At 54.5% G+C, this 21,347-nt stretch overlaps 1 protein-coding gene across 3 annotated transcripts; it reads right to left on the bottom strand.

Annotated features, from left to right (window-relative positions):
- Positions 1 to 44: 44 nt before the first annotated feature.
- On the bottom strand, positions 45 to 20,295 carry LAMC2 (laminin subunit gamma 2). Of its 3 annotated transcripts, none has more exons than XM_076339601.1 (23): positions 20,232 to 20,295; positions 15,299 to 15,487; positions 12,652 to 12,781; positions 11,601 to 11,699; positions 11,237 to 11,373; positions 10,724 to 10,846; positions 10,404 to 10,593; positions 9,939 to 10,051; positions 9,409 to 9,627; positions 8,437 to 8,616; positions 7,685 to 7,918; positions 7,303 to 7,439; positions 6,791 to 6,944; positions 6,462 to 6,667; positions 6,105 to 6,184; positions 5,508 to 5,645; positions 4,579 to 4,723; positions 4,166 to 4,315; positions 3,523 to 3,637; positions 3,235 to 3,434; positions 2,523 to 2,681; positions 2,335 to 2,434; positions 45 to 2,126 (listed from the first exon to the last, which is right to left on the bottom strand). In XM_076339601.1, the coding sequence occupies exons 2-23, from the start codon at positions 15,468 to 15,470 to the stop codon at positions 1,876 to 1,878; spliced, it is 3,432 nt and encodes a 1,143-aa protein (XP_076195716.1). In that variant the 5' UTR covers positions 15,471 to 15,487; positions 20,232 to 20,295; the 3' UTR covers positions 45 to 1,875. The 3 variants fall into 3 exon arrangements, with proteins under 3 accessions (XP_076195716.1, XP_076195714.1, XP_076195715.1); XM_076339599.1 differs by lacking the exon at positions 20,232 to 20,295 and adding an exon at positions 19,821 to 19,950; XM_076339600.1 differs by lacking the exon at positions 20,232 to 20,295 and adding an exon at positions 16,658 to 16,718.
- Positions 20,296 to 21,347: the final 1,052 nt, after the last annotated feature.

Raw genomic sequence — 21,347 nt, forward strand, 5'->3', positions numbered from 1 at the left:
TCACCCAAAACAGGGAGCTAGAGAAAATAAACCAGTAGGCAAGATCCAGACAAAAGTATTCACTATTTATTGATGTCCTCCCTTTCAGAAAACCCAACTCATGGAAAAATAAAGTCAGGTCCATAATACCTGTCCCTATGCTGTACAATGGGAGAAGGAAGACATGCCAAAGGCAAGAATACATCTCGCTTAAATAAAAGTATAAGGCAGACATAATACTTGGTATATCCTTATCAAGCAGAAGCATGAGCGCTGCTTTATCAGAGAATCAGAGCTAATGAGGGGTGAGTGAGTCCCCCAAAGTGCCCTCCTCTGTCCAGGATCTCATCTTTCACCACCACACAGGTCAGGGGGCTTCAGCAGAGTTGATTTCCAGCATCGGCTAGCTCTTTTTTCCCCTGAAATGGCATCTAAAGGAAGCTGGGAGTGGTGCCAGAACAGAGCTGGACCCACAGGAAAGCCACAGGTGGGTGAAGGGAGCACTGTGGTCTTCAGCTCCTCCAAGCTCTGCTCAGATGTACAGTGGGAAACCCCTGTGGACAACTACTTGAGTCTCTAAGAAACATCCAACACCACGTGCAAGGGAGGGAGGGGGAATGAGCAGCACCAAACCAGAGGTGGAGACACATTCAAGTCATCTTCAATATTTTTAAACCAGTCAAATCAGGGCACTGGCACTCCAGCAGGATGGGACCAGGCTCTCAGACATAAGAGCTTGCATCTGCAGACCCCTGGAGAAAGCCCCCATTCCTGTGACAAGTGCTGCAGGGTCCTGGGTGCTTGTGCAGAGGGGACACCACCTTGCTTCTCCTGGGCTCTGGGACACCTGGGAAGCTGCCTGGTACCAAACTGACCGGTCTTGAAAGGAAAGGTTGTGCTTGAGCCTGTAAGGGGATGGTAAGGAGACCTGCACTTGCCCAGGAGGAGCTTTGACAAGAAAGCCAGGGGCTTTGGAACTTGAAAAGAAGTGCGGGAGAAAGAAAGGGGACTCTCCTCCTGGCTGAAGGGAGCACGTGGAGCAGGAAAGACTTTCCACTTCAGGAGCCCCAGCAGTTCTCTCTGCTAACCTGCTAGCCTAGGATCCCCCTCTTCCTCCATCCAGCACATCACTGTGAGCTCAAAGGCAGCTGGCAGCTTTCCCCCCAACTCCTTTAGCAAAACAGTAACCACCTCACTGAGAAGCACCATGGAAGACCTGCAGCTTTATGAAAAGGGTCATCAGTGGCACCTGATGCCAAATCTCTAAGCCACAGCAAAACCACGCTAGCACCACTCCCAGCAAGGTGAGGACTGGGCAGGCTGGGAGGAGAAAGCCACGTGAAGCATCACCGGTGCCACGGTTCAAAACTCATCTACCCCCGCTGCCTCTTCACGCTGCTTGCTCCTTGCCTCCCGAGCTACCAAAGGCAAGGAAGACCCTGCGGAGAACATGAGGAGGAGGTGGTGGTGGCAGTGTCAAAAGTAAGGACAGAGACTTTAGTCCTTCTGTGTGTGCCAGACCAGGAGAGGGGATCCACAGGGGGTGGAGAACCTCTCAGCCATGAACTTCAGGCTTTGAACTGTGCAAACTCCCAAGGTTGACACCAAGCAACTCCCACCTGCACCTCAGAGAAATGTTGTAGGAATGAGCTGTTCTTCAGCCAGTAGCACCTTCACGCAACCAGGCGTCTCTTTCTTCCCGTGACCGAGGGACGGACCACTTTGAAAAATCAAGGCCAGTGTGACCATGCAAACTTCAGCTGCCATGCTGAACTTGAGGGTAAGGATTAGTTCGATACAATCAATGCAGCCAGTCCTGCCAGGTCTGGGGAGGGCAGCTGGGCCAGGCTCTCCTGCCTTCAGCCTGGCAGGCGCTGCAGCCTTTCCAGAGCTCGCTCATGGCAATTCAATGGCTTTTGTGTTGTAGCAGCCTGGAGGAAGATTCCTCTGGATATCCTCCAGGTTCTTAATATCCGCCAGGATCTCGTCAATGCTGCTCTCCAGCGTCCGCACCCGGGCCTTCTGCAGTGCAGCTGTCTGCTCCAGCTCTGACATCTCATCCTTCAGCTGCTTGCTTCTGGTTTTGGCTTTGCTAAAATTCATCTCGAGCTGCTTCAAGCCATCCTCATCCACAGCACCAGGCTGGTCTGTTGCACGGGAGGAAAACAAGGAAGAGGGAACCATGGATGGAGGCTGAGGACCAGATCTTTCTAGATACTTCATCTCCATCCTGCTGCACAGCCCATTTACAGGTATCATTTGAAGCAGCTTCCTGCTGAACTCCCAGCACCCCTGCCTAGACCCCAGCAGGGACTTGTCTCCATCCACGCCTTACAGCAGCATCACAAAACCTACTCATCAGACGCAGCAGCTCCTCCAGGGCACTCAGTGTCTCCTGCACGACCACCCCTGCCCGGCCAGCCTTGGCGTGGACCCTCTGAGCTTCCTGAGCTGTCTGAAGAAGGCAAGGTGGCAGCTGTAAAGTGAAGTCTAGCCCAAAAGTCAACAGGGAAGGGGGCAAGGCGGGGGAGACAGGGACCCACCTCCTGTATCACAGCAGCATCCACCTCGACCTCCAAGAGCTTCCTCTCAAATTCGCCATCCAATTCCTTGGCCTCGCGCTGCAGGGTGGCCACTGCCTTCTCCAGGGCGAGGACGCCATCAGCCGTCTTGTTGGCTTCCACCTTCAGCCGTGTAATCTCCTAGGGAAGGCAAAGGCACTTTCAGAGGGGCAGAGCATGGCCAAAATCATTCTGGGTGCACGGGGGCATGGAGCTGGTGGAAACTGGTTCCTTCTACAGGGACCCAAAATTATCACAGGCTATCCTGTGTCCTTCATGCTCTCCCACCAGTTGCTCCAGAGAGTTGTTTTTATGACCATGGCTCAGCCCCTCCTGCACACATCAGCAAACCCCTGAGGAATTACAACACACATCTGGGAGTCGAACCCACCAACACCAATTCTGGGAGCTCACAAGCCTGCCAGTGACTCACTGTGGAAATGGAAAAATCCCCTTGGTCACCAAAAGGTGGCTATAGTGAGATGCCACAGAGATCCTCACGGGACGAACGTGCCTGCAGAGATACACACACACACACACTCATCTACAGCCAACTCTGGTATCTGCAGGATCCACTGTAGACAAACGTCAACGCATCAGGTCCACCATGAAGTTGCCAACCATCTCCTCTTCTTCCACGGTTTTCCTTTCCAAACCCTTTTCTGCCAACAATAGCACCAGAGCCTGTCCTCACCTGCTGGATCCCCATGGTGATCTCCTTCGCTTCCCCTGCTGCACTGCTGGCCGCCTTGGATTTGGAAGCAGCGCTTCCCAGGATTGCTTCAGCTCGGTCCGTCTTCTCCCTGGCACTTGCGACCATGCTGCTGATAATTGGTAGCCTCTTCATGGCATCTTCAGCTTCCCTTCTCTTGTCATCTGCTTGCAGGTTAAACTCTGAAAAAAACTTCTGAAATGAAGCCATGCTACCTTTGTGAGATCCCACAAGGGAGGGGAAAGGAAGGGTGGGTTTCTAGTATGTTACCCCGGAGGCTCTTCAGGATCTGTTCCACCTCGTAGAAGGTGGCGTTGCCAGTGCTCACTGCTTGCAGGGCTGTGCTCCTGGCAAGGTTGGCTCGGGACAGCAGCTGCATCAGCATCTGCAACAGGACAAAAGGGGCACAACAGGCAGATGAAGGACACTGTACAGGAGCATCGGACAGTCCCAGAGCAGTCTGCAAGGAGCTGCACTGGGGGAGTAGACCCATCAGCCTGTTCCCAAATGCCTGCTGTTGCCCCTGAATCAAGGCTACCACAGCCTGATCTGTCAGCAGAGGCTTGGCCCATGCTCCTCAACCAGCTCCAGCCGTCCTGAGTCATCTTGGCTCTAATCTTTCCAGGAGCAGGTCTTCAACCTGTCTCATATGGAGGAGATGTGCAGTGCAGGTGAGACCCTGCACCAGCAGCTCCACACACACGGTGAGGTCTCCCACAGGCTCCAGACGACAAACCCCAAGTAGCTGCATTTCTGAGGAAGTGTACTATCTTGCAGCAGGCAGGCAGAGCTACATCCCCTTTGGCGAACAAGCTAGGGCAGCACGTAGTAGCGGTGGTGCCACAGGCATCCCACCAAGGCTCCAGGTCACGCTGAAGACGACTCAAGCCGCAGCCCCCAGCCAACCTCTTACCGCTCTCTTGCCCTCTCCCCTTCGCAGCAGCTGCTTGATTTCTTCCTCCCAGCGCCCCGTGCGGCTCTGCAGCTGCCTGTACTGTGCCATATAGGTGTCCACCAGGCTCAGGAGAGCATTGGCATCCTGCTTCAGCCGGGTTGCCTCCCCCTGAAACACAGAGATGCAATGACTGCCTGGGGGTCCCAACATCTCCCTGGTGCTCACAGGGAACCACAGCCGGTAGCAACGGATGCTTGTCTCTTGCTCCTTGTGCTGCAGCCAGCTACGGGGCAAAAGGGTGGGAAGATGCATGTCCAATGGCTTTCCAATGGGCACGAAGTCCTGGAAAGGGCTGAGCTGCTGGCAGGGTAGCAGGGAGGGCACAGGGGAGAGCAAAAGATCTCCTGGTCCCACAGGCACAAAGCCCTCACCTCAAAGGACCCGATGTCAGTCTTCATCAGGAGGGACAGGGAGCTGAGGAGCACCAGGCTGCCCTGATAAGCCTTGTCTGCCTCAGAGGCCATCCCGTCAGCCTCAGCCTTCAGGCCTCCAGCCAGCGACTTCAGCTCCTCATACCTGCACGGATGTAAGGTTGAAGAGCATGGTACCAGCCAAGCTGCCAACCTCCCACCGCAGCATTAATGCTGCCTCCCACATTGACTTGTTCACACTCTCCAAGGCCCCATGCAGATGTATCACACAGGGAAAGCTAATTGCAAACATCACCCACATCCCAGCCCCTCTGCCAAGCAGGGCGTCTGCTGGATCCTTGCTCCCTCTCCAGAAATCAAAGGTGTTTAACACCAGCTGAACCCTCACAGACTCCGCAGTGGCTCTGCTAATCCCTGCCCTACCACTGGATGTTTCCTCCTGCACATCCTCATTCAGCTCCTTAACTTCGTTGGGGGCTGTTGCTCACACCCCACCAGTGGTGTGCAAAATCCCAGGACCACGGTGGGCTCTGGAGAGGCACCAGCCCGACCAAGAGAGCCACCCAGACAACATGGGGCTAAATTGACTCTTGGGCTAAACCCAGCCCAGATTTGCAACCACGCATGGAAGTCGCCCCTGGGAGCCTGTTCACACACATGGTGTTAAACCCAGCTGTGGGCAGGCCCCTGGGAGCATTGTGGTCTGTGGGGTGGGAAGCAGATGCTCTGCAGAGCTGCCGACCCTCCATCTCTGCCGCTCAGACGTGCCAGCAACCGAAGTCCAGGCAAGTCCCTGCCTGCCCTGTCTTCAACCACACGTTTCTGCAACTCAGATGGGGAGGCAGGGAAGGGGGCATGGAAGCTTGGCCACCCCCCTCCTCCCTCCCATGTACCCCCGCGACACGCAGGTGAATGCAGCCTCCACTCACTTCCCGAGCAGCCCGAGCAGGGAGCTGGAGGCAGCTGCCTCTCCGCCAGCAGCTGTGCGCACCAGCTCCAACGCCTGCCGCGCGTCCTCCCGTGCCACCTTCGCAGCTTGCTCAATGGTGTTGGCGGCCTGCGCATGGCTGCAAAGCACAGGGAGGGGCTCATGAGAAAGGTTTCCCACCCGGGTTTTCTCCACCAACTTCCTTTACTGTTGTATTCAGCAACGCTGGATTGCACCCTCTCAGGAAATGCAGCATGTTTGAGAAGGGGACTCATATTTCGCTTGTCCCTCCTGTATCTCCCAAGGGTAGAAGAGCACCGGGGGGAGGCAGATACTGCCTGTTCCAACTGGACACCCATGGGCCAAACTCTAACCCCAAAGATGCTTCTAAAACACACCCAACACCACCCTCAAAGGCAACTGAGGACAGCTCTGTAAAGCGACGAAGCCAGCCTAGCAGCCGCATCTTCCCCTGCTCCAGGGCTGGCACAGAGGTTGTGGCAGCTGCAGCCTGGACCCCCAAAAAGGACCTTCTGGGCACCCAGCAGGATCTCAGTCCCCCTTCCCTCTCTCTCAGCCAAAGGCAGGAGTGACTCACCTGTTGGCCAGTCTCAGAGCCTCCTGGGCCAGCATCAAAAACTGATTTGAGCCCCCGGGAAGGTTTGAAACAGGAATAGTCTGAGAAGGGAGGAAGAGAGGCATGAGTACTCTTCCCTGCCCTCCATCTGATTCAGCAGTGAAAGAGGCAACTGCGGCATGTTAAACCTCCACAGCCCCCCAAAGACCCCTGCCAGCACCTCTCCAGGTCCCAGACCTACAGAAAAAACACCAGAATATCTTCTGCACTCACAAAACAAACGTAATAACTAGAATACATTAAATTCTTGCTTTCTCCATGGATATTTTTTTCAGCCCTGGGCTAGACTATGAGTGCATTGCACAAGGATGCTCTTACCACCCGATGCAGAGCAGCTCCGCTGCGATCCAGGTCCAGCCTGGCTCTCTCCAGCAGCCGCCGGGTATCCTGCACCTGCCTCTCATACTGGCTCCCGAGAGACCTCAGCCTCTCCACCGTTGCCTTGATGTCATCCAAACGGCTCTGGGAGCTGGATCCTTGCCCCTTCATCCTGGCCACGTGGCTTTCCAGAGACCTGTCAGAGGCTGGTGAGAAAGAAAGAGGAAGGCTGAAGAGAAACTCATCGCTGAGCAAAAAGGCACAGGCAGCAAAACCCTCCCCTGATACAGCACAGATGGCCCCATCCAAGGGCAGTGGGCGGGTGGTACCTTGCAGGCTCAGGGCTTCCCCAAGGATGGTCCGCAGCATCTCCTCAGCCAGCTGCATCCTCCCCTCCAGCTCCTGGCTCTTGGCCCCACCGCCAGCTTGCACCTCTGAGAACAGCAGCTCTAGCTCTGCCAACTGCTGCAGGTACAGGTCCACCTGCAACCACAGCAGACCGGGCCATCAGCCAGCAGGAAGCCGAACCCATGATGGAAAGGCCAGGGTGGGAACCAGGTCCACAGTCCAGCCAGAGGATGGAGAGCAGAGCGAGGGCTCATTTTTGGATGGGGCACAGCGGGCCAGCAGCTTTAGGTCATTGGTTTTTTATCGGTTGAATCGGGTACAAACCCAAAGTTCAGGCACAGCCTGCAAAAATCACTTCTCACTCGCACCGGGAAGAGATGCTTGAGGAGGCCAGGAGGATATGCTTGAGGATAAGTGTATCTTTTTTTTTAATATATATATATATATACACCCCTTGCTGCTCAGTGGCCCCGGGGCTGGCAGAGATGCTCACCTGGGCTTTCACCTGGCCATAGCAAGCCGGGCACTCGCTCTCTTCACAGCTGGGACCCTCGAAGCCAGGCTTGCAGATGCAGCTCCCATCACTCCCACACTTCAGAGGCTCAGCACCAGCCAAGTCGCAGGCACAGGCTGTGGGTCAGAGCAGCACAGGCTCAGAGGAGCCTGTCCCCGCCTCAAGTCTTGGCATGTCCACCCTTCCATCCACCGTCTCCCCTGGCTTTCCTCCCACCGTTTAGCCCTGTGCTCCGGTTCCTGCTCTCCACTCCTGCTTTCCAGCCTTGGCTTTTGCAGCATCCCCCTTCCCATCAAGCCACCCTGCACTCCGGAATGGATTTTCTTACTCATCCCCAGCTCAAACAGTGCCCAGCTCTCACCTCTGCACTTGTCGGCAGGATCGGGGGCCAGGGGGTTCCCAAAGAAGCCATCTTTGCAGCGGTCACAGTAGAAGCCGGCGGTGTTGTAGATGCACTTGAGGCACTCGCCTGTCCGGCGGTCACAGTTCCCCACAGCATTGGGCTCCACATTGCTATTGCACCAGCACGGCTGGCAGGGCCGGGAAGCCGCTGGGTCTCCAAAATAACCATCAGCACAGTACTCGCAGTTGGCCCCTGGGAAAAGAGGGACGGGGCTAAGCTCACACTCTTGCCCGAAAGGCAGAGGCTACCTTGTTCCCTCTGTCCCACAGAAACGGGGGCATTCAGCCCCACCAGGGCCAGCACAACAGCATCTCCACTCTCCTCGCTGCCATGGCCAACACATGATGCTCTGGGCAGGCTCTTGAAAGCTGGGTGCAATGACTGACCTGGGGCAAGTTGTTTCTTATTTGTTTTTGTTTTTTTCTTGTTTTTCTATTCCTCTTCCTCCCCACCCATCCTTTTTCCATCCACATTATTCATTCAGATGAGAACCTTTCCCAGGGCAGGGCAATATGTGTTTACACAGCCCTTGGGGCTGAAACACCCCATTACAGGCAGGAGCAGCAGTGCTGTAGGCAAGCCAGGCTGAGAAGATGGGATGATCTGCCTGCCTCTGAGCATCTTAGCCCACCGACGCCTGCATCTCCCCATACAGTGGGTTGAAACTCCAGGAAAAGGCAGAGCAGAAGCAAACTGGAGGAGGGCATTACCGGCAGCTCCAGGAGGGCAGCGGTCACAGACGACCTCCTCGCCGCCCGGCACCACTGAGCAGCCTTGGCCGTTGCCGCAGGGGCATGCCCTGCAGCCGTACGGCTGCCAGAGGTCTCGGTAGAAGCCAAAGGGGCAGCTGATACTATTGCCCACATTTTCGTCTCCTGAGTAGCATTCACCTGAAGGAGGAAGGAAAGGGCTTAGGGCAGTTTGCTCTCACTCCTGGTAGGACACCCTCCACCACTGCACCTCCTGGCTACCCCTCGCTGGTAGCCAGGTGGTCCAGCATCCTACACCAGAGTCCTCGCGATCTTCACGCCTGCCCATACGTGCTTCATTTCTCTGCCCATCAGTCCATCACCATGCGGGAAGGACCATGCCTTGCTCCTGCAATGGGAGCCCAGCGAGACCCCATGGAGAAGCCCATCCCATGGCATGGAGGCTGGCCATCACCACCCAAAGGTGGTTGGATGTCATTTTTCACAGCTCGTATAGCTCCCAGGGAGCCACATGTTGCCTTTTGTGCCTCCTGATCAATGCTCAGATATTTGGAAATTCAATTCCAGTTCAGACTCGGAAAATAGTGACAGCTTAACTTTGCATTACTTTGACTTTATGTGGCAATGCTGTGGGCTATTTTAACAAGACAGGTAGTAAAACATGTTTACATCACTGATATCTACTGACACCACAATTACTTTTAAAATAAAATGTCAGAAGAAAAGTTTTTAATGCTATCCAAGCAGTAGGAGATGTTTTTTCTCTCTCCAATGAGTATCATCTAAGTCCAATTTGATCCCAACGCATCTTTCCTGTATTTTTGGCTGCAGTGCTTTGAGGCTTTGGGGAGTTTTATCCATAATGTTCCCTGCACTCCAGCCCCCCAAGCCAGGGATCTTGCCCCACTTAGTGCCCCCCATGCTCCCCTATAGCTCAATTCTCAGGACGCAGGCAGCCGTGGCTTTTCTTACCAGTGTCGGGATCACAAATTCCTCCCCCCTGGCAATTGCACGGCACGCAAATGCTGAAGGGCCCCAGGCTGGGGACATCTCTGCGGTAGCCAGGGGAACACGTCTCACAGAACTGCCCCTGGTACCCTGCTGGGCACTCGCAGCTCTCCACCCAGGGAGCGTGGACTCCGGCAATGGGCTGCGCAGACACCAGGGTGATGTTGTCGATGTAGCCGGTGCCTGGAGGGAGATACAGCCGGTCACCCACGGGGGCCAGCAACTCCACCTGCAAGTCCCCCACACCCAGGACCTGCACAGGTCACATGTTTCATTACAATGCCTGTGGGCAGATGGACCGGAGCCAAGGCTTTGCTATCCCCACTGTTGCCATCCTGCTCAATCTCTTCATAATTTAATTTTGCTCATCTTAGGGCACTTAATTTATTTATTTTTTTAATACCTTTTAGCAAAGGTATCTCCATCTGGAGACTTGGCGTCTCCAGCAACGAGGAGAAGCCAACCTTGTGCTTGCAAGCTCTCCCCCCACTTACTGTACTCCCCAAAGGTGGCTCGGATCCAGAGAGCTGTCAGGTTTCCCAGCAGCCTGCGATATTCAAAGTGATTCAGCCTCGGGCTCCACTTGCTGCTCGGGTGCTCATCCAACCTGCCCGTGGGAGGGGGAAAAAGTGGAACCGGTTTCAAGAAAATGAGATGCCTCATCAAGAAAACGCGGCAGCCCTCACCCGTCTCCCTCCTGAGCTCAAGGCTTTGGGGAACAACCTCCACCCATGCAACTGACACCGAGCAAACTACCCAGCCCAACCTCAAGCCAGATTTTCTACTGCCCCTCTCACAAAGTAACCTCCTCATCCAGGAGAGAAGCACCTGAGCTGCATCCAGCCCAAATCAGGCAACCATTTGCAACCTCCAAGGGATCACAGCTGAATCCAGGAGCTCCTTGAAGCCACAGCTTTTCTTGCTCACCCTGCCCCAAACACCCCAGCATCCTCCTTTACCTGAACACGTATGTCTGGCTGATGCCACAGGGCAGGACCTTCCCCTGGGGCAAGAAGGGTGCAGTGACTCTCAGGCCATCTCCTTCTAGGACCACATCATGCGGAGATGGCTGGCGTCCCCCTCGGTCCAGGCGGTAATCGAAGGAGAGATTCTGGCCGTAGCTCAGCTGCTGGTTCCCGAGGAATTTCGCTGCGAAGGGAAGGAAGGGAGAAAATTAAAGTCATAAAATCTTGCCTTCCTTCTAAAGGCTCAGTTGACAGGATCAAACCAAGCAAAGGGGACACCGTCACCTCTCCCCCTCACCGATCCCACAACCTACCGGGCGCCACAAAGTATATCGGCTCCGATGTTCTTGCCACTATGAAGGCATCCCGATGGCGTGGGGACCACTGGAGCTGGGCTGGGGAGCCGCTTTCGTGGACACCTTGCCAGCCTTCAGCACCTGGAGCACCAACAAGGAGCAGTCAGCAGGGACAGGGAACGTGTTTCCCAGACTCCAGCATCTTTCTGGAGCTGTGTCTTATCAAAATGTCCAGCTTCCTACCCCTTGACCTCCGAGGGGGCAGCACAGATAATCGTGTGCCAATACATCTGAAAATAAGCCAGGCTGGGCATGGAGCTTTCCTCCCAAGTGGCAGGAAAGACATGATGAAGCAAGTCTATGCTGCCCCCCACCCTTGCACCCTACTTCTGCCTACGATCAAGCCATCCCACCCATCAAAGCACAGGGACTCCCAGCAGAGCTGCAAACCAGGCGGCTCCTCCAGCACATCAAAGAGAAGGGACAGCAAACACCCCCAGGAGCCATAGGGATATCCTGCTTGGGCTTCACCTTGCTGGAAGGTGGAGGTGATGTTGTAGACACTGTGGTTGTCTGCACTGACACACGCAGCTGAGTGCCCGTAGCAAAAGCAGGGGGAGCATCCCGCGGGGTTTCTGGCATCCAAGTTATAGAAGTTTCGCTTGCACCTGGGAAAACGCAAGAAGGTGACAATGTTCAAGTCCGTTTTCTCCTCTTGTGTGGCCAACACAACCAGCCCTCTAATGACAGCCGTGCAACATAGCCATTGCCATGGTTCTAGGTCATCGCCAGGCCGGGATGGCGAGACAGGTGTGCGGACACTGCCAGGGATGCAACTGCCAGGGAGATGGAGGACACGCCACACAGCAGTCCAGCAAGTCCTCCTGACACCTACCTCTCACACCGCTCTCCAGTAGCGCTCGCCTTGCAGACACAGCGGCCGGAGAGGCAGCCCCCCGTGCTGCCAGCCGGGTCACACTCACACTGCGGGCTCCTGCAACAGGGACAGTGAGAACCTGCACCTGGATTTCCAGCCTGGCCTGGGAGCTCAGTGCCCCCAGCTGTTATACAAGACAGCAGAGAATCCCCCCAGCTACCAGTCCCATGCTAGAAGAGGAAAAATAATCAGCAGAGCCATCTCTCTAAGTAATCCAGCTGCAGCAGTACGGATGCCAGGCTGAGACAGTGTCCAGCACTACTGCCCCAGGATGCCCCAGAGCACCAGCTTCCAACCATCCCAGGTGCCTCTCTTTAGCAAGACCCACCTACAAGAGCAAAGTGAAGTTCTGCTAAATTTAATAAACCCTGGCTGAGCTTAATAGACCCTGGCTGAGCTCCAACAGGCAGCAACATGCCGGGGAGGCTCGGGCAGGAGGCCAGGCACAGCAGCACAGCTGCAGGCAGCCACCCCCTACCCCTACCCTTTGACTGCCAGAGACTCGAAGGAGCAGCAGTGGGGTGAAGCGAGGAAGAAAAGGACACAGCACTGAGGAAGCTGAATGAGAAACACTTCAAAAGGTGTTTAAACAGGGCTCCACACAAAGGAAGGTGTCGATTTTTGCATGCACATGTTTGCATGGGGGCAGTCCTTGCGTGTGGCACCAACACCAGGCAGACCCACACGTGGGTAGGTTTTTCTTTACATGGCTAGCCTGGCTGGTGCCTGTTTGGCATTATCTGGATAATAAAGCAATCGCTTCACTCTGGTTTTGACGCTATTGTGTGGCAGCAAGCTCTTTAGGCTGGAAGGAAGGTCCAGCACTGCTCGAGCCTGCTCTCTCCCAATCAGATTAGCTTAGGGCTGTTGGTGTGCTGCCACGAAACAAACTGCTTCTGCCCCTGCATGAGCTGGTTTCAGCCAGCACGGGCTCTTTACAGCGGCTGGGAGAGCTCTGGAGGCTGTCCCTCCAGCTGTCCCCATGCCACCGATGGTTGCCAGCACTTACTGCCTGTTCCTCCTGCACCCAGCCTCGGAGAGGGACTCGAAGCCCGGCTGGCACTGGTCGCACTTCTTGCCCATCACGCCGGGTTTGCAGCTGCACCGGCCGTCACTGTCACACTGCAGGCCGAGGGCGCCTGCGGAAAGAGGGGAAGGAGAGGTTTGGATGGGCACCTCCCTGCACCCTCCTAGCAATGCTGCCAACGGGACAGGGGAGCAAAGCACCACGCTGTCATTGCAGCAGCAACCCAACCTCAGGACCAGGTCCCTCCCTGAGGTCCCAAGCACAGGGCTGGGACACCAGGTCTGGCTGTTAAAGCTGCTCCAGCCTCCCTGACTGATGCAGGAGACTTGGAGGAGATAAATCCCAGTAGGCATTGACCAGCTGCCCAGGACAAGGATCTTCTTCCCCACTATAAAGGTCATTGCAAAGGACAAGATGGACTCCGGGACACACAAACCAAGCGGAGATTTAGTTGTTCTCTGCCAGACCCTCTGCTAGTAGACATCTGTGCAACTTGATTTTGGTGCCACCACAAGGACCATATGGGGCTGAGGGCCGTGGTAGGCTCTTTCATTTCTGACCTACCTCTGTGCACATGCAGGCACTGAGGGGAGAGGATACCAGACCACAGGCAGCTGTCCTGCCGCTGGGCCCTCCCTGCATGCCAGCATGGGAGGCACCTATGGGGATATTCGCCCTCCCACCACCCCAAAGCCTATTGCTCTGTCCTCTTGCCATCTGTTTTTTTATGCTCATGTGGTGCTTCTAGTGATCTTCCTACATCGACAGAGAGCAACAGGCATTTCAATATCTACAGTACCTCGGTGCAAGAGGTATGATTTACCTTCTGCAGAGCAAGCCAAAACCTGATGAGGATGAAGGAGACATCACATCTACTGTGTAACCACCACAAGACCCACAGAAAACACCCCAGAGCTAGAAATCCTATCTCATAGCTTTGCAGCCTGCAAAAACCACTGGAGGAGCCAGAGAGGCCAAAGCGTCCTGTCTGTCCCCAAGCACCGCACGCAGCACTTTGCACCACCTCCTCTCCGAAGACACAACACCATGAACTCAGGAATTATCCTTTCGCTTTTACGATGCAATTAAAAGCCTTTGCAGAGCCCGCCAAACTTTGCGACACCCAGGAAGCATCAGCCTGACTCACAAAGCTGGCAAAAGCTGCCGCTCCCCGTGTTGGGGTTTGGCCGCTGTCCTCGAGATAAGGATGGCAGCTGGGAGGGGCAAGCAGCTCCCCACAGGGCAGCTCCCAGTAGGCATCAGCAGGTTCATGGCCACCCGCCAAATTTAGGGCAGGGCAGAGCAGGGTCCCTCTCAGCGAGGCAGGGATTGTGGATGGAGATGCTGGAGGGAAGGGATGCCATCCAGAGGGACCTTGACAGGCTGGAGGAGTGGGCCCATGTGAACCTCATGAAGTTCAATAAGGTCAAGTGCAAGGTCCTGTACTTGGGTCAGGGCAATCCCCAATACCAGTACAGACTGGGGGTTGGATGGATGGAAAGCAGCCCTGCCGAGAAGGACTTGGGGGTACTGGTGGATGAAAAGTTGGACATGAGCCAGCAATGTGCGCTCGCAGCCCAGAAAGACAATCGTGTTCTGGGCGCATCACCAGTGTGGCCAGCAGGTCAAGGGGGGTAATGCTCCCCCTCTACTCCACTCCGGTGAGACCCCACCTGGAGTACTGCGTCCAGCTCTAGGGTCCCCAGCACAAGACATGGACCTGTTAGAGCAGGTCCAGAGGGGGCCATGAAAATGATCAGAGGGATGGAACACCTCTCCTATGGAGAAAGGTTGAGAGAGTTGGGGTTGTTCAGCCTGGAGAAGAGAAGACTCCAGGGAGACCTTATTGAAGCCTTTCAACATATAAAGGGGGCTCAATATATAAAGGCGAGCTTCACACAGGCTTTTAACTGCATTGCAAAAGTGAAAGGGTAATTCCTGAGTTCACAGCATTGTGCCTCGGGAGGGGAGGTGGTGCAAAGAGAGAGAGACTTTTTACCAGGGCCTGTAGTGACAGAACAAGGGGCAAAGGTTTTAAACTGAAAGAGAGGAGGTTTAGATTGTACATAAGGAAGAAATGGTTTATGATGAGAGTGGTGGGACACTGGAACAGGTCACCCAGAGAAGTTGTGGATGCCCCGCCAATGGAAGTGTTCAAGGTCAGGTTGGACAGGGCTTTGAGCAACCTGATCTAGTGAAAGATGTCACTGGCCATGGCAGGGCAATTGGACTAAATGATGTTTGAAGGTCCCTTCCAACCCAAACCATTCTGTGAGTCTGTGATTATTTTGGGGGGCAGGTGGGTTTTGAAGCCTGGCTGCAGCCTGGAGCTGCTGAGGGGTTCGAAATGCCCAGCACCAAGTGGTGAAGCACCCAGGAGGAAAAGCTCCTATGACTTACAGTGCAGCAACACAGCACTGGGCTCTGGCACCTCCCCAGATAATCCCACCTGGAGCTAAGCTGGCCCCACTCGCTCCTCCTGCAATGCTTTTGTCTGGTGCGTAGGGACCCAGAGCCTGACCTAGCCCACATGCTCAGCAGGACCAAGGGCCACACAGGGCGGCAGGTGCTTTAAGCCCCCCTACACCCCTGACCCAACCCCATCCCCTCCCGGCAGGCAGCCACATACCCTGGGGGTGGCAGTGGCAGGGCAGGCAGCAGTCCTCCTCCCGCTGGCGGAAGAAGCCCTCCTTGCAGCGCTCACAGTGGGCGCCCTCTGTGTTGCCCAGGCAGCCGAGGCAGCGGTACGCGTTCCCTGTCTCCCTCAGGAGGTGCCAGTCGAAGATGCACTGCCTGGACATCCCATTGCAGTCACAGACTGGGGAGAGGAGAGAGACATCTCAAATGATGCTTAGAGATGAGGGCACCAGCTACGAAACCCTGTAAGCCCACCCTGATGCCCAAGGAACAAGCGCAGGCGATGCAAACCTCCCCTTCTTGCTCTGCTAATAAAGAGCCCTGTCCCCATGTCTCTGCGCTTGTCCCCACGTGTCTGTGTCCATCAGCCACCCACATGCCACCAATGCCCGTGCTGTGCTCTACATCCCCACGCTTTGGAGCAATGCCTGCTTTCACTGCCGACACAGCTCAGGATGGACAAACCCCCCAAGACAAGCAGCCCCGCTCCACAGCACAGCCAGGGATGTTCTCCATCCTTTCAGAGGCCTTCCAACACAACAAGATCTTTGAGTAAGCAGAGATGGTAAACAAAACCCCAAACCTTGTCCTGATAAAAGCATGGGGAACTTTACTAGTGACTTCAGGGAAAAGGGAAAGATCCCTGAGGTTATGCTTGGTTTCACCCGGCCTCTGACCAGGAGCGAGCCCAGAAGGAAAAGCTCAACCAACTTCCACTAGGTCCCTCCATCTGGGTCTGTGATGCAAGTGTCCTCCTGGCCAAATGCAGGGGTGATGAGGAGTGGTTTGTGACCAGGGGACCTTGGTAGAAGCGTGCCAGCTGAGAGGTAGATCAAAAAAAAAAAAAAAAAAAAAGGTTTGGGCAGGATTACACAGGTCATCTCACCCCACCCTCCCCAGGAAGAAAAGCTGCAGCTGCCAACATTGCTGCATGATGGATGCCAGGAAGGACAGGCATGAGATTTTGCACCCCACTACAGCCAGGGCAGACGGGATCTCTGGAGAGCAGACTGGCAGATACCTCACCAGACATGCCTGCTCCAGCACTCTTCTTCATTGCCTTGCCCAGGTCTTCTCTTGAAGCCACCTCTCATCTACGTGCCAAGCCCTCAGCAGCTAGTACTAGAGTGTTTAAGCCTGAGGACCTTTATTTCAGATGAGTTTCTCAGCACCACCAAGGAGAGCAGACAGTTGAGAGGATGGTGGCAAAGACAGGCAGGAGAAAGAAACACCCTGAGGGAAAAAGCAGGGTCTGCAGGGGTGCAGAGCCTGTTGACAAGCTGCTCCAAACCACCCCTATGCTGCCATGGGATCCTCAACCTCCCTCCAAGAAACACTGTTCACTGCTGACCTCCTTGGGACACAAAAGGCGGTCCCCAGCTGCCCATCCCAGCTCAGGTCACCTCTGACGGCACAGGGAGGTGGAGGAAATCCAAGAGCAAGCAGAAATCTGCAGCGTGGATGTGGACAGCAAATTGTACTTGATACATGTGGAGGCTCTTCCTTCCCAGCGCTCTTCTGGCACAGCTTAGCCCGAGGATACAAGGTCCCTGTCCTTCGCATCTGTGATTCCCGGGACCAGGCGAAGCCTCCTGCGCTCACCACCCAAGCACGCAATGCCCAGCACTCACACCTGGGCACCGCCCACCGTCCTCGCACACGCCCGTTAACACCCACATACCAGACAAAGGCACTCAGCAAGCAGCAGCCGAGCCTGCTGCCAAGAGAGATGACCTCATGTGCCAGCAAACAGGGAGAGAGATTTTTCCAGCTCCGGCAAACACGGTTATTCCCTTGCAGCCTGGCTGGCAGGAGACTGCGACCCAGCTGCAGAAGGTCTTCTATCACCCTAACCTGCTGGGAAAGGACCTGCAGGTGCAGAAGTCCTGCCTCTTACGGTATGAAAAAGTATCTAGAGCCTCGGTGGACATCAACAGTGACCAAAGGGCATGTACAGTACAAACAACCCACCGAGAGCAGCAGCACGGGACTGCTTGGGGTCATTCCCACCCCCCCATCCCTCCACACTAAAGCTGTTTAACTCCACCCACACATCACCTTACATCTACATAATCCAGAGGATTTACTAGGTTGCTAAATTACAGGCATGAGCACCATTCCCCAGGGAATGAAAACCTTTTTTCAGGTCTTGCTCTAAGGCTGCAGCACGTTCAGAGCCAGCTCTCCAGCCCTGGCACTGATTCAGGTCTCGCTAATCCAAAGCCATTTAAAATGCTGTTGCAGATTAGTGCCACCACCTCACCAGTGTAGCGGTTCCTGTTGCTGGTCTTCTGGAAATCTGAAAGCTCAGGTAGGTTAATCTTTACCAAGAGTGAGGCACTGGAGTTGCTAACGAGATGGAGCATGCAGGAGCTGCTGGAAGATGAGGACCAACTGAGGACAGGATCATTTTTGTATCCAGGTGCCCTAAGGCTCTGCCCTGAGATCATCCAGTTCTCAGGCAGCTGTGGAGAAGAACAGGCTCCACAGAGGAGAAGCTTTGCAGCTGGATTTCTTCAGCGCTACATCAGGATGAAGGAGGTCCGGGGCACGCATCCAGCAGGACATCATTCCCTCAGCTCCCGGCCAGCAGAATAAAGCGTGAAAAATGCTTGTTTGCTGTGCTGAGACAAATTCCCACATGAGAAAGGCTTGGAGAAGGAGACAGGCAGCTTTGGACCTCTTAAATTGTTGTCTTAAATTCACAAAACCAGAAAAAGAGGTTGGCCCTGGGTCTGTGAGGAGCAGATCCGATAGCCCCGTACTTACGAGCCAGCCTGTAAAAACTACTCCTTTCATCAAGAGATCAACAGAGCTTTGCATGCAACAAAGCCTCCATGACAATGCAAGTCATTCCCTGCTCTGTCCTTTTGGGACAGTGACCCAGAAGGCTGTCCCATCTGCTACCCCAAGTCCTGGGTTTCCCCATCGCCTGACTCCACAGCTTTCTCACTGCAGGAAGACCTGCCTGTCTCTCCTGTGTCTCCATCAGCATCGGCAGGAAGAGACCACACATTGGGAGCCAAAACCTGCCATTTGGCATCTTATCTCAGTGTTTTGGAAAGGAGAGACACCTCATTGGCACAGTGGAGCTCTGACGTCCACACCCCAGCTCTTCCCTGAACCCTGGGAGATCCCTTCAGCCATCACGTGCAGGCACACACCACCAAGGCAAACGCATGCTTGCTCGGACAAGGCTCTGCACAGTTCAGAGTACAAGCACCCCAACCTCTGCTGCTCGACCAGGTCATACATGAACCCAATTTGACTCAAGTAGTTCATTTGCAAGCAAAATGGGATTATGTGTGCTAATTACAAGCAGGCATCTAGCGCTGGGACTGGAGGAGTAACAGCACGAGAGACTAATTTACGCCACCGAACCAACTTAGAAAGTCTGCTGCAGCATATTTACAGGCTGCACAGCCTGTTATTGACTGTCACTTTTACATATGCACAGAAATAGGTTTAAGAGTCCACAGAAAAGCAGCAGTTGCCTACACGCTGCCAGGAAGGAGGGGGGGAATCTACATCAGTATTTTAAAACTTGCATGCAAATTAAGGGTGCAGCAAGTAAAGCACATCAGGTCTTTTTTTTTTTTTTTTTTTAAAAAAAAAAACCCACCACTTATTCAGCACTTTTTTCCCCCATCACATTGCACCGCACTAAAAACGAAAACTGATAAAGGACCAATTCCCAATTCAAGCCCAGCAAGTGTATTTCAGAACACCAGTACTGCAGACAAAAAAAAAAAAAAATTGAAATCTCTCAGTATTTACAAAATAGAGGTAAAGACCCGATTTTGGCCAAACATATCAATCTCCAGGCTATAAGCCAATACGACTGAAACCCTGATATTGAATTACCACTGGGTTGAATGCACTTAAACATCCCTGCATTGCCCTCTCAACTACAATTGCATACACCAGAGGATCCTCTGGATTTTTAAAGCTCATCATCAGTCTATGTACCGCAGGAGACTCGCTGCCTCTCATGGGGTGCGGTGGGGCTGTGGACACCTCGTAAGCCCCGCGGACTCGCACAAAATACAAACGCTGCACGTGTTGCTACAGCAAACTGGATCTTGGATGCTTCCAGCTCTTCCTTGGGCTTAGGGAACATTTTGGTTACAGCAGGAGCAGGCCGATAAAGCCACCCGCTCCCTGGGCAATGCTCATGCTCGTGCCCGAATCCCACCCAAGTAGCAAGGCTTTATACAGAAAGCAATAAAGTAATTGCACATAAATAAGTTATTTAAAGGGGATGCCAGTAAAAAACCAAAGTCTAAATGCTCATGGGATATTTAACCCCAGAGGAAGCGTAAGGAGAAGTGCCTACAGGTCCAGTTTTAATCCCAAAGGCAGGAGGGGAGAGCACCCTAGCAGGGTGCTGCGGCACCCAGCCGTCTCCCAGTTACCGGGACTCTCCAGCACTGGGGCAGGGCTGCGAGCAAAGCCACTGGCAGAATTGCACGTCAGCGTGAAAGCAGGAACAGCCGACCTTCCCAAAGCCTCACCTTCTCCTCTGTTGGCGCTCAGGGCTGCGGGCAGGAGAGACGCTGCGAGGCAGCAGAGTGGCAGGAGCCAGCACCCAGCCATTTCTTGTGCCAGCGAGCACAATGTGCCCGCTCTGGCAGGCGATGGCGGGGCTCGCGACCAGCTGCCTATTGCTTTTCTTTTCGTGTGGTTTTTATCGGCTGCTCCACCTGAGTCACTCCCAACAGGAAGAGCGCGTGTGCCGTGGGCTGACTCACCCCGAGCAAGGAGAGCCCAGCCCAGGGAGCGCAGACAGGCGCCCACACACGCGCCCGCCTGCGGCTGCCTCGCGTCATCAAGAGAGAGGCATCGACAGGGCGCAGCACACTGAGGACCTCCTGCCTAAACCCTCCTAGGGGTGCTGGCTCATGGGGAAAAAAAATAAGATGTACCTGCAGCCCCTGCGGACACCCCTCCTGCTCACCCAGCTCCATACTACCCACCGTCGCTGCCTCCATGGGCAGGGCACCAGTGCTGGCTGGGGAGGGCTGGGCTGCCCAGGCACGCAGGCAGCTTGCAGGAGCTAAATGAAACACGATGAGCTCACGGGAAGCCTGGGGAGGGTGGACGGGGACTGCCTGCTCACAAGCCAGGTCCAGCCAACCAACCCACAAGAGCAGCATTCAAAACCAGTCAGAAGAGATGACTAGCGGGACTTAGAGCCAAGGGCTGATGGGGATGCAAAAAGACCCCGAAGACAGCTTGAACACGTACTCAGAAAGCAGATCTATCAGGATTTACCAGGCAAGCATCAGGTTCAGGAAATCCCCATACCTAGAAATGGGGTGGAGGCCAGGAATCATCACACACGTTTGTCTGCTTTTGCTCCCGAAATAGAAAATGAGGTTAGATGGGTCCTTGGCCTGACCTAGTACAGCCACTTTTATGCTAGAAAGAGAACGAAGAGTGGAGACAGAGAGGGGAAAAGGCTTGCCTGAAGTCACTGATGGAGCCAGAATGAGGATCCCAGGCTCCACAGCCCGAGGTCCATTAGCATTTTGTGCTCAAGGGTAGCCAACGAGCCACACAAGACATAAAGGCCAATTCCACCTTGCTCCTCGCCTTTGCCTTGGAGGAGGACATGACCACTTCTACAACGGAAGAGAGAAATCTGGAGGCAGCCTAGTCCTGCATACATCAGGATAAGCGAGATGCTGGCACATCCATCTGACCTGGAAAAGCAGCCCACTAGAGGATCACAGGGAAGGATGGATCTTGTGCTGCATCACAGCATCTTCCCCTGCTTACTGCCAGGGACGCCTACTGTCAGAAGTGACCATGAGTGGTCTGTGAGCACCTTAAGATGGAACAAATTTACCCCCAGTCCAAGACGCAAGTTATCTTTCAGGTCACCTTCTGCATTAGGGACTGAAACTCAACCCAACGGTGCTGACAACGCTGCTCATTTCAGAGCTAACGAACCCAGGGTGATTAACATTTAGGTCCTCGTCTGAGCCTCTTACACTGCCCAACAGCCTCCAGACACTTGTGCACCTGGAGCTGACTCA

Source organism: Aptenodytes patagonicus, chromosome 5 (assembly GCF_965638725.1).
Source record: "Aptenodytes patagonicus chromosome 5, bAptPat1.pri.cur, whole genome shotgun sequence".
Classification (NCBI taxonomy): Eukaryota; Metazoa; Chordata; class Aves; order Sphenisciformes; family Spheniscidae; genus Aptenodytes; species Aptenodytes patagonicus.

Bases quoted from the DNA above. Each gene is read 5' to 3' on its own strand.
- LAMC2 (XM_076339599.1), bottom strand. From the start codon at position 19,902: ATGGCTGGGTGCTGGCTCCTGCCACTCTGCTGCCTCGCAGCGTCTCTC. The intron at 7,440-7,684 runs GTGAGAGCTGGG...TCTGACCCACAG, and splicing joins TCCTGCCGACAAGTGCAGAG to CCTGTGCCTGCGACTTGGCT. The intron at 2,127-2,334 runs GTAGGTTTTGTG...CCCGTGCAACAG, and splicing joins GGAGCTGCTGCGTCTGATGA to ACCAGCCTGGTGCTGTGGAT.